The sequence below is a fragment of the Anomalospiza imberbis genome, chromosome 8, assembly GCF_031753505.1.
Source record: "Anomalospiza imberbis isolate Cuckoo-Finch-1a 21T00152 chromosome 8, ASM3175350v1, whole genome shotgun sequence".
Classification (NCBI taxonomy): Eukaryota; Metazoa; Chordata; class Aves; order Passeriformes; family Viduidae; genus Anomalospiza; species Anomalospiza imberbis.
Window position 1 is genome coordinate 14,997,670 of NC_089688.1, and position 12,127 is coordinate 15,009,796.

At 44.5% G+C, this 12,127-nt stretch overlaps 2 protein-coding genes across 33 annotated transcripts in view; both read left to right on the forward strand.

Moving 5' to 3' along the window:
* CAMK2G (calcium/calmodulin dependent protein kinase II gamma) overlaps nucleotides 1-6,278 on the forward strand; it is a 119,374-nt gene extending 113,096 nt beyond the window's left edge. For 24 of the 26 annotated variants that reach the window (XM_068198525.1, XM_068198503.1, XM_068198509.1 and 21 more), the window contains 2 exons: nucleotides 771-1,016; nucleotides 3,587-6,278. In XM_068198525.1, coding sequence (XP_068054626.1) covers nucleotides 771-1,003 — 233 coding nt within the window. In that variant the 3' untranslated portion in view covers nucleotides 1,004-1,016; nucleotides 3,587-6,278. Of the gene's footprint in view, nucleotides 1-457; nucleotides 625-770; nucleotides 1,017-3,586 lie in introns of those variants that run through there. The other 2 variants (XM_068198514.1, XM_068198520.1) reach the window with 2 other exon arrangements.
* A 946-nt stretch (nucleotides 6,279-7,224) lies between these two features.
* NDST2 (N-deacetylase and N-sulfotransferase 2) overlaps nucleotides 7,225-12,127 on the forward strand; it is a 139,021-nt gene continuing 134,118 nt past the window's right edge. For 4 of the 7 annotated variants that reach the window (XM_068198494.1, XM_068198491.1, XM_068198492.1 and 1 more), the window contains exon 1: nucleotides 11,514-11,702. The gene's annotated coding sequence lies outside the window, so the exon portion shown is untranslated. Of the gene's footprint in view, nucleotides 7,371-11,513; nucleotides 11,703-12,127 lie in introns of those variants that run through there. The other 3 variants (XM_068198497.1, XM_068198493.1, XM_068198495.1) reach the window with 1 other exon arrangement.

A 12,127-nucleotide genomic window follows, 5' to 3' on the forward strand; every position in this document is an offset into this window, starting at 1 on the left:
TTGAATCATTGTACTTTTTACTGACATGAACATGGAAAAAATGATCAGATTTTGGTGGAAGCAAGATGTATGTTTGGGGTAAACATACGCAATGGTCAGGCATAAAAATGCTTTTGATTTGAGTTTCCCTGGATGGTTCAGATCTCTAACACCTAATGAAAATTTTACATAGGTATAAGGGTCACCTTGTCAGCCTGGGGCAGGAAGGAGTTAGGAGAAATGCTATCATTTATACTATGGGATTTGTCTCCCTTCCTGGATGTCTCCACAGGATGAGATAATTGAAATTTAAATCCTGAGCTGTTCAATCTGTTTTATTTTGGGGGTTAGGTCAAGGTCCTTAGTTTGGGCAATATCTAGTTTTCTAAGTATGCAGAGACTTTGTCTCTCTCAACAGCCTATTATGGAGTGATTTTAACACTTCTCTGAGGTTTGTTTATATTTAATGCTGTCCTAGCTTAAAGATCTCCTGATTACTGACTCCTTTGCAATGATATTCTGTAAGTGAAATAACTGAAGACACAGCAGCAGAGGAAGTGGGGGCAAAGGGGTCAGGGGATTCATGGCAGTAAGTGTGCAGTTCCTAAGGAGAACAACAGGTGATAGGGGTAAGAATTGCTTGGATTTTGCCTGAAAAATTACAGGAGCAATTTTTGTGGTATTCCAGAATCCAGTGACAGGTGAGTAGAATATAGAAGAGGTTGGAGAATGTGGGACGCTGTTCCTTCTTAGTTGTAAAATGAACCTGATGGTTTTGCATGTCCTGCCAGTACTGTCGAAGAACAGCAAGCCAATCCACACGACCATCCTGAACCCCCATGTCCACGTCATCGGGGAGGACGCCGCCTGCATCGCGTACATCCGCCTGACGCAGTACATCGACGGCCAAGGCCGGCCCCGCACCACGCAGTCGGAGGAGACCCGTGTCTGGCACCGCCGAGATGGCAAGTGGCTCAATGTCCACTACCACTGCTCTGGAGCTCCTGCAGCACCTCTCCAGTGAGGATCAAATACGGGTATGGATTCTCAGGGAAGGAGTACATCACACGCTCAGCTGAGACTGCTGTATGTGGGAATTCAGCATTCAAGGTTGCTTAGCTGGCTGTGAGAGAACCATATTTAGTTGTCTGTAGGGCTGAAAACTTCAGCTTGTAGATGGTGTTTCTTTAAGTCCTGTCTCTGGAATCAGTAGGGTTATCTGCCACTCCTGACAAAGAGTCATGTGCCAGACAGCTGTTCCTGGGCATAGGTACCCTTGTAGCAGCTGTGCTTCCTCCCAGGTGCTCAGGTCTGTGCTTGGACAAACAGCTAATCTGGAGCAGAGAGGAAGAGTATCTCATGCTGTGCACAGGTTGGCCCTTTTACATCTACCTTTCCATGCTGGGGGTCATTTCAGAGGACTTTTTTGATGATTATGTCATCTTCTAGAAAGGATATTGTAGAATCCATACAGAATAATTTCTGTGCCATAAGGGATAAGGGTTTATTCATATAAATTTTACCACTGATTTTCTGATAAGCAAAAGCTATTTAATATACCACGTTGAGAAAACCCAGGGGAAAAGAATCTAAACAAATAGTAATATCAGAGGATTTAAAATATCCCCCAATTAACTTGCCACAGTTCATAATTTGAAGAAACTTTGACTCTAAAATATGTCTTGATGAAATTATTTTTGCTTGCTCCTGAAGGACATCAGATCCATTTACTTTTTCAGCATTAAGGCATTCTGGTTTATTGCCTTGATGATCTCTTTTAATTAGATGTACAAAGTCTTTCTGCATCCTTTTGGTTTATGCTGAAATATACACTACATTCATTTTATAACCCTAAGTTTCCTAATCTTAGGACTTTTTTACTAAGTATTTTCTATTTAAGGGCAAACACAATACATATTTACAACTAGGAGGCAATCTTTTTCTAATGTGGTCATTTAAGGATGAACCATTCAAGTATAGTTGCTACTTGAGTCCTAGTTCTGTGAACAACTTGGTACTAAGCCAAGAGCAGTTTGTAGTCATGTGTTGTGAGGTATTCAACCCTACTGAAGGCACTGGGAAGGAATGTGAACTATCACAAGCAAGCTGCAGAGGTCACAGATGGAATTTGAAAAGCAGAAGCCAGTTGGGGGCACCAGAAGCAGGGAAGCTTCCAAGGGAGCTGGAAAATCAGCTGAATTTCCAGGGAGTAAGGCAGTGAGAAGGAAAAAGCCTTTGCAGGAAAACAAGAAAAAACTTGGATCAGATTTCATCACAGAAATGTTGAGGGAGACATCTGTCCTGGATTTGGACGTTTGTCCAAAAAAAGATGCAGAAGAAATTATTAAATTAAAGATCAGTATGGCTCAGTGGCTATGCCTAGGACTTCTGAGGAAATTTAGGAATGGAAAGTCTGCTGCAGAAGAGGTATGTTTCTTGGCTGTGGAAATGCTGAAGCCCTCCAAAAGTATGTGCTGGAGGGTTTCTGAAAACTGCAGAGCAGAAGGTATTTCCAAACCACAAAATGTTGGTTAAAACAATATTTAAAAATACCCTGTAAACTAATAGAATTTGAAGTATTTGCATGCATTTCTGGGTTCTGAAGGAGGTATACCCACAAGCAATTACAAATGGGGTCAGTGTGGGCAGCCCCCATCTGAATGCACTGAATCATTTTGGAGTCATGTTATCCCATGTGCAGTGAAAGCTAAGGCTGAAGAATGAATGAGGTGAGTAAGAATGCTTAAATAGAAATTAGTGGTTTCTTCTCACCTGGAAGGCAGAGTTCAGTTCTGGGTAAATCATCTCAAAAGGAAACTGCAGCCAGAAAAGAAGTTTGATATTAATCAGAGGACTTCTGTGTAAGGAGAGAGTAGGAACCAAGAAGGGAGAAGACTTATAAGGGAGATTCTGCAAAGATTTGCAAACTAAGAAATGGCAGAAAGAAGGGTTTGGCTGTACTTTCATGACAGGATAAAGTAAACAGACATTAAAAAACCCCAGACTTAAAACTGCTCAAAATAAATCCAGTAATTTGGCACCTGAGGGTTAACTAGGAAGGGCCTTTGCTAAAAGCAGTCACTAGGGCTACAATTTTACAAAACTGCAGAGAAGTTCATTTGTTTAAATATTCAGTAAGTTCAGAGACAAAATTACTGAAGATTTGAAAAATAAAAACCCTAAGAAAAATATAATTATCTTTCAGTTCAAGGCAAAAGCCAATGGAAAGTGAAGGAGAAAATGTTCCTTAGGACCAGAGCCTTTGAGCACTCCTTAGGAAACTTCTTCAGCTTCTCTGTCATGGCTGTAAGAGGGTGGGCTCAGGGCTGCTCCAAAGCAGCATGTAATACATTTTAGCAATTAGTTAATTTTCACTGGCACTCTCAGCCACCTGGAAGGGGAATTGAGTGCCTCTTACCTTTAGAGGTCTCCTCATGAGCCCCAGTTTGTCTTGTGTTAGGGGTTTCTACCTACCCTAAATAATTAACCTGTAGAAAACATGTTTTTTTTAATTGTGTACAGCTAATGTATGGCTTTATTTCCTTCCATCTTCCATCCTGTTCTCCCCTCTCCTTTCTGGGTGGACACTACCTCTTCCTGACTACAGCAACTTGTGGAGATACTCAGCTGGAGGGCAATATCTTCCTAGCAAGCAGCTCTGGAGTGCCTGAGTGACAGCAACGGTCATGTCTGTTTTGACATTAAAAAAATAAATACAAATTACAAACAGGCAGCAGCCAAATGCACGAAACCCTGCATGCATCTGATGCTCCGGGCACTGCCTTTCTGTTGTTTTCCATGGATCCATCGTGTCTGTTTCTGCTGTACGAAGGTGTTTTTAAATCTAAAAAAAAAGACATGTTGTTTGTATAAAATAATAAAAAAACAGGAATAATGCTAAATAAATGACAGATTATCCAACATGCCCCCTCCCCCAGGGCTAAGAAAGTGGCAGCAGCCGGAACATCTTTCAGAAATGAAGTGAGGGGGAAAGCAAAAGTGAAGGAGAGAAAGAGAGAGGGAGAGCAAGAAAGGCGGCAGCTTGAACAGCGGACGGCTGAACTGTGCTCTGCAAAGCGATGGTGGAAGTTAATACCACATTCGGGCTGTGCTGCAGCTACAGTCGGTGAGAGGTGGCAAGGAGACCCCAGAGGAGCCAGTGTGAAGACTGGGGTTCAAGAGAGAGGAGGTGCTTCTCTTCCTGTTGCCCAGCAGTCTGACTTCAGCCTGTTTCTTCTTCGATTTCTGCAGAGCAAGAACGCTATGGAGACCTGGTTGCTCGGCTGCTGGATCCCAAAACAGACTTTTCTTTTTTTTTTCTTTTTTTTTTTTAAGAAATAAAACAAAATGGAATGCTGATTTAAAACTAAAGATGGAAGTAGGGATTTAAAAATGGGTTTAAGTAACCCATTTTTAACCCAATTAATTAACTTGAATAGAAGCTCGCTCTTTAGTGATACTGGTTTTAGAAACAGCCACTACCTGGAAAAACATGGAATTTTGAAGCCAGCTTATTTAATTTAATAAAACAAAAAAACATTTCATTAAGAGCAGAGATTTTAGAGGAAGAGGGTATTTGTATGGGATTTTCTATTTTTTTTCTTTTTAGTAGCATAGTTGGGATCCACAGTGCTGCAGAACACATGTTCCTTAGGAAGCAGACAAAAACCTTAGTGTTATGTTCTTCATGAAAACTTGCACATACACTCCTATATGAGGCATAAATAGCGTGTGTTTTTTATACTGAAATATATGCACCCGTAGAATTAAAGGGGTTACCTGGCCTCCTGTATGATTTGTTGGTCTCCAGTAAAATAGCAGTGGGAGCCAGCAGCCCCAGCCAGGTGCTTCTCCCCACCACTAACCCATCTGATGTTTGTAAGTGTCATGTTTCCTAGTGTTTATTTGGGTAATTTTTCTATTTTTTACCGTGATGTCGTAACACAGAAAGCTATCAGAGCAGAACCTCAAAAGCTGTAGCTGAAGGAATCCAGGCCACCCCCACCCCGTGTTGCCTCTGGGTGTTAGAGGATACCTCATGAAGCAGAGGGGAAAGGGAATGATCACCTGATCTGATGTTCGTCCTTTGGGCCAATTCATCTTCCTTTCTTTTCTTTGCTGCAAAAGCATTTCAGTTCCTTTATTCATTGGGTGGGAGAGATGGAAGTGTTTTGTTGACCTTACCAAGGAGGGAGACTAGCCCCAAGAAGAAAATGGCCTTTCTGGCAGACCTGATGGGATTTGTCCTGACCAAGGGAAAGGCATCACTTGCAGAAGTTGGAATGGGCTTTTACATGAATTTATCTACCCCTAATAATTTTTGGATCTCTAGAGAGAGTTAAAATGATTTCCATGACAGCATATTAAGTGTGTGGCAATCTTTTAGCAGACTATAGAAGAAAAGAAAGACAATTTGGAATTTTAATTCTTATTCAATAAAATGCAGAAAATAAAAGCTGTTGCACAAAGTGGAGCTGTCACTTTGCAGCAGATAGCGCTCTGCTCCCTTTATTGGAGAGGTGCTACCCCATACCAGGGTTAGATCAGCTAACCACTCGTGAAGGAAAAGGTTTATTTGAGCAAACACCCTTTTCTTCCTCCCTCTGCTATCCCAGGGGAGGGGTGAGGAGGGGATTGAATCCATGGTGGGGCAAACACTAGATTTTATTTCAAAACATTTTAAAGACAGTGACTGAAGTGGAAAAGTAAAAAGCCTTGATACTTCATTCAGAAAAAATTTTAAGCCACAAAGAGAGCAAACAGATTACAGTTATGCCACTTAAAAAGATAAATACGAAACATTATGCATGCCTTCTTTTGGTCTGATCTTCCTTGTCTCTTTACCTGATAATTATTAATAGTTAAAAAAAAGATCCCTCTATATTAAGTATATGCATCTTTCAGAGAAAATTTTTAAAGAACAGAACTGTTGGGTTTTTTGTTTTTGCACAGTCTTGGAGACAAACTCTTTTGGATTTTTTTTTTGTTTTGTTTCCTTTTAAGTTAATGAGAACCGTAGCTTGGTATGGCCATTATCAAACACAGCTGTACACCTTTAGCATTCTTAATGTTCTCTTATGGGGCTAATGTAAGCATCTATATAATATATATTATAAATATCACATTTTAAACAGGAAATGGAAGGCATTTGATGCAGAATTTTTGCATGATATAGAAATAATTAAAGTTAGCTAGTGTTTGTTTGTTTGGTCTGAATGTTGGTAGAACCTTCATAGCTTTGTTACAATGAAACCTTGAACTGAAGATATTTAATAAAATAACATTTAAACCGTGTAAAATTTGGAGTGTCACATTATTCTCCTGAGCAATAGGAAATTGGTACTTCTGGGATAGGAATCAATTGACAGAGGAGGTTTTTTTTTCCTTTGTGTCATTTGAAAATGTAATGTTTAAAAAGTTAAGTGGTGCCATACCTAAAAGGGGGGAGGGGAGAATACTAGCATTAAAAACAAAAAGATGACAGAACCTGTTAAAATTACCTTTATGGCATTTTACTGACAGACCAGGGATAATAAAGAAATTCTGCTTTTGTTCCCAATAGCCTGATCCTTGGCAAATCTATGCTATTACTTCTTTTCCTGGTCTTTGTTTTCCTCACCAATATTTAAGCTGCTTCTTGTGGGAGAAGCTATCTTGCTATTTGTTTTGCCTGGTGTAAACATGCTGATCTCAAGTTGTGTGACAGTTATTTGTCAACTGGCGTATTTTGTGTCCTAGCTGGGATGCTCCTGCAGAGGCACAGAACTTGTCAGGTCTAGCAGCATAAGCATCATTTCTTAAGTTAAAAGTTAGTTGAATTTAACTTGTTTTGCTTTTATACTGCCTCTTGTTGTTAGCATTTTACGTATGCCCCATTAGGCAGGCTTTGTTCTGCTCAGGCCTTCGCTGCTTTGCCGTTTGGCTGCTATCTCCCACCTTGCAGAGCTCAGCTGCTCAGGAGGGCAGGTGGCTGAGCCGGGAGGCTGCAGCAGGCGCTGCCCTCACCTCTCTGAGCCCCTGCCCCCGCGGCCGTGTGGGCCAGAGACGGCACAGGCTTCTCCGCGGCTGTGCCGCCCACTGGCCTTGTGTCTGGCACAGTTTTGGCACGGGCTGCAGCAAAGGGGCTCTAGCCAGCACGTAGCCCCTCCATTTAGCGGGCCTGGCTGGCCTCCACTGCCCTGAGCTCTTCCCAGGTGTGTCTGGGAAGTGCGGCAGAGGGGAGGGGGTGGCTTTGCCTGCTCACTGAAAGCGAGTTCATTGTGCTTAATCCCCTTCACCTGCAGCAGTTACCCAGTCAATAGGTGTCAGCTGTCGCTGCTTAGAGAGATGATTGCTTTTGCTGCCTGGTGAAACAGGAGGGGGAAATCGTCCTTAGTGTTTAAAGGGAGAAGGTAAGAGTTTGATCGTCCGTATTACTGGGAGTAAAGGCAACCTGTTCGTGCCCAGAAGAAATGGCTCCTGCTATTTCGGGAGCAAAGAGACGTTCTGCTCTCATTTCTGACACGAGGTAGGAGCATTCATCAGGTAAGGTTTCTGCTGAAGCAGTTAATCCTGTCTTAATGATCTTTGAAGATATGTTGCAGTATGAGCTGATAAACACTAGAAGGTACTCATAAAATTAGTTGTGATATCCCATGTTCTTAGTAACTCTTTTAACCACGAAAAGAGTAATTTAAACTCCTGTTGAAAGCGAAATAGTCAGACTAACACTCAGGTCAAGAATATTTCTTGTAGTATATATATGGGGCCTGTTTTATGTCTTACATTTTAGCTGACAGCAAGGACTGGGAATGGTACTTCCCTGCATTGTAATAGCTGCAGTATTGAGCTACCAAACAGGGATATTCCCAGAACCTTACTTTCCAGTATGCTATAGTTATTTAAAATCTGTTCATCCTATTAGATGAAGTTTTGCCATCTTCCTACCAAAGACAAGTGTCTGAGCATGGTTTTTGAAATTCCCTTCCAATTTTTGCACATACATGATTGTATACATAGGTGGATTACTCTGTGGGAGACCTGTAATTGATGGTAGCTTTTATTTATGCCCAAGTAGATTTCCTTTTAAACTAAGATTACTTTGCTCTCACTTGCTGGGCTAGTGGCACAAAGGATGCTCCTATGCTTTTAGTATCTATGAGGTGTGGGGAGAAGCATGGGCAGAACTGGACCCTGAATGTCAATATCCTTTCCATTTTATTATGAAAATTGTTACCTCTTACTTATGTGTAATTGATAAGATAGCAAAACAAACAGCATTTGACTAATGATTGGATTTGTGATCTGGTTTGGGGTTTGCTGTGGCTTTGCAGGGTGACTGCAGATAAGCCAGCTGTGTGCTCTGTGCTTCAGCTTTCCCCGTTTGTACATGCAGATGATAAGCCTGACCTCTGTAGAAACTGATGTAAGGGACTGATGAACAGTGCTGCAGAGAAGCTAAGGTGGTATTGCTGCTACACATCACAGATGATTTTTTTTGCCTGAGAATTTGAAGGTTTGGGACTGCAGATTAATGCACCTGGAATGCTTGGTTATTTGGGTTTGTTTTATGTTTATTTACGAGTAGAGAAGGGTGATCCTTTGGGGGCACTTAAAGCAGCTTGAATGGAGGATTATGAATTTTTCCCTTGAGATCCTTAGTGCCTGAGAAGGACTCACCTGCCAGAATGTGCTCTTTGCCTGCTGATAAGGAATAGGAATTTACTGGTTGGTGTGTAGCACTCTAAATAATTTTAAGCCAATTTCTTATGTACTTAATAAGTATTAGAAAACAAATATGTTTGTAGTTTTTAAGGCAGACTGGCTACAAGGAAAGGATGGATATCATTAAGTTAATAAAATCTCATTCTGAAAGTTTCTTGTGATACAGGAGGGTCTTCTAAAGCAGGTGGATGTGCCTAATTTGTTGCAATTTATATAGTTTAACCATAATTATCAATGAATGGATGGGCAGGATGACATTTATTCACAGAAAACCATTTTGTTAATGTATCATAAGACTGCATGTTGGCAGACTTGGGTTTTGGCAGTATTTGCAATGAAATACTGTCTCATCATGGTTTATTTCTCCTTCACGCTTCTGTGGGAAAGAGTAGTGCTCATACCAAGAGAGGACGGCCTGCAAAAATGGCACCAGGGTTCAGCTTCAGAGGCTTGTTTACATTGGAATGTGCTATAAGTCACATCAGTAGTCGGAGCAGTGCTACTGCCGTATGGTTGTTCCTGTTCCAGAAAGCCTTTGTTTGTTTGTTTATTTTGAACTAGACATGTAGCAAGAAACAAACTGAAAAAATTACTTATACAAAAAATATATATGTTCTATTAAAGTGACATTTGAAATTCATTACTTCAGATTTAGCATATTTTTCTTGTATAAAAAAGGCCCAAACTTGGCACAGATAGTCTTAAATGTTTTTATGAATTGTAAACAGATTTCAGTCTTGTTCATTCCAAAACAGTATTAATGCTGACATTTTTTTATATATGGTAAGTTAGCAAGTTTTAACACTTTCTAATCTGTTACAATATCAATAAAAATCTTCCATACCTATTACAAAGACTCTATTGAGCCCCAACAGAAACAGCAAGACATTTATTCTACTTTGACTTTCCCTTTGGGAAGAAACAGGCCTGAGCCATTAAATGGAACATCCAGGGAAAGATGGTTTATGTGACCTTAAGAAAGAGAAATTGCTTCAGTGAAGTGCAATGTTACCAGGGATAGCACATGCTAAGTGAGGTAGGCACAGAGCAATGTCATAACCTGGAAGACGGGCGTCATAGAGCCAAGCACTCAGAGTGGTTTGGAGTGTGAGGAAGAGAGTGGAGGTGCAAGATGGGTTGAAAGTGTCTTGCAAGTGAGTAGTGGAAGTTACATAGAGGTAGCTAGAAAGGCAGGGAGGACAGTGGGATGGAGAGTTGTTTTGTGGTGAAATGAGAAGGAACGCGGGTGAATTCTGTGCTGGTGGTTTGAGGAGGGTTTGGAGAGATGGGGCATATTTTGGGGTAGTTTCTTCCATAGCACATTTAACTAGAGTTTTAAGCTGATAGTCTTGCACCTGTATAGCAAACTATAGTGTACAATATACCCTCCTGTCACAGATTTCCTTCCCTCACTGTGACTGAGATAGGTTGGACTGAGGAAGAAAAATAATTTTAATTTTTTTTTACCAGACTATCAATTTGTACTTTGAAATGGTAAATCCCATTTCACAGAATGTAGTACTGGATGATAAATGCTACAAGCACATGACACAGATTTCTGAGCTGCCACATAGTGCCTCTGTTGGCTCAGATTTGATCAGATGTTTTGTAAAGTGCAAGGTTTGTGGTAGACTGGGCATCACCTGTTGCTGCCCTGCTAGCTTTGGGACAGCTGCAGGCAGGGGGACGATATTAATCTGATACAAGCACTGTGGCACGTGTTTGGATTAACTCAGCAGAAATGCAATCATGTGTTAAAATATGTGCTGCTGGGTGTTTTGGCAGCACAGACCTGTGCAATGGGACTGCAGGTGGTGGGAGCAGCTGCCTCATCCACCTCTGCTGAGGGGGGGTGCTGTCAGCCAGAGGCAGAACAGGCTTTTGATGCGTGCTAAGATATGATTGCTCATAGCTTAGTCTGCTTTTCTTCAGTTATTTGATTCACCTGCTAACATGGGCTTAACAGGATTGCAGAAGTCTGGTCAGTGCTTCAGGTGCAAATTGATTAGCTGAAGATTAAAAACCCTCTATAACTGTGTCCATAAACCATGACTTTTCAGCTTTTTAAATTTTTCAGTAGAGGAGCAGGTTTCTGTACGGCAAATCTACATATTGCATTGCCTTTTTGAGGATTTTCTGAGAGTTATTCACAAGTTTCCAGCAATCCTCCAACAGCAGGATGGGAAGCAGTATTCTGCCAACATGAGGCCTTATTCCCTGAGCACCTGCTTTCCCTTTGCTTTCCCTTGTCTTCTGTCACTTTTGACTGCTCCAGGTGCCAGTCGTGTTAACCTGACCCAAATGTTCACTCTCTGCAGTGCGGTGGGTTCTTTCTCCACAGCAGATCCAAAAGCTGTGTAATAGCACTCCTGGACTACTGTCCACTCCTCCAGCCTCCCGAGAATGTTTCTGTGATGTGGCTTCACATCCCATTCTGGCTTCCTACTACAATTTCCTCCACCTCTTTAACGTAGCAAATTGCACCGTGCATGTTTGTGTTTCTCGGGCGGCTGCTGCCGGCGATGTCACAGCAGTGTCAATCCCTACCTACTGCTTTCCTGGGCATCCCACGCCCTCTGCGCTGCCGGGAGCGCGGCGGCCGCGACCGTACCGGGCAGCACCGGCCCACGGCGGCGCCGCCGGTCCCCGCGGCCGCGGGGAAGCCCCCGCCGCGTGTTTGAGCGCGGGCCGCCGGGCCGGGCCGCGGGACCCCGGGCCGGGCCGCGGGACCCCGGGCCGGGCCGCGGGCCGCCGGGCCGAGCCCCCCGGCGCGCTCCCGGCGGGCGGGGCCCCGCGCCCCTCCCTCGCTCCGTCCCTCCCTCCCTCCCTCCCTCCCCGCGGAAGATGGCGGCCGGGCGGCGCGGCGGCGGCGGCTCCCCCAGCGGCCGGACGGACGCGCAGCGCCCCGGAGCCGGCGGGCCGCGACCGGCCTGAGCGCTGCTCGCGGCGCCGGGGGACGCCCGTCCGCCGTCCCTCCGGGACCCGTGCCCTGCCCGCTCGGCGGGGGCTCCTTGCGGCAGGTGAGGTGGAGGACGAGGAGGGCAGCGCGGTGGTGGCGGCCCAGCCCGGTCCGGCTCGGAGGGCGGCGGGGCTGAGCGAGCGGCGCCGGCGGGGCCGGGGGAAGTTGTGCCGGCCGGGGGCGATGGTCACGGGTGGGGGCGGTCTGCGAGGGGCGGCCGGAGCGTGGGAGGAGGCGGGGGGGCCGGGCCGGGGCGGGCGGTGCGGAGGGCGCTGCCCCCCGCCCCGGAGCCACCTGTGCGGCCGGGGGACCCCGCCGGGAGCGCTCTCCGGGGGACCCCGTGCCCCAGCACGGAGCTCCGTTGCCGGCCGTGCCCGGGGCCGAAGGTTTCGCAGCCCTGCCCGGCTGCTTTTGTCGGATGCTGGGCCCCCGACACGCGGCTGGGAGCGGCAGCCCCTGCCCCATCGCGTGGCTGCCGCCCCTCGG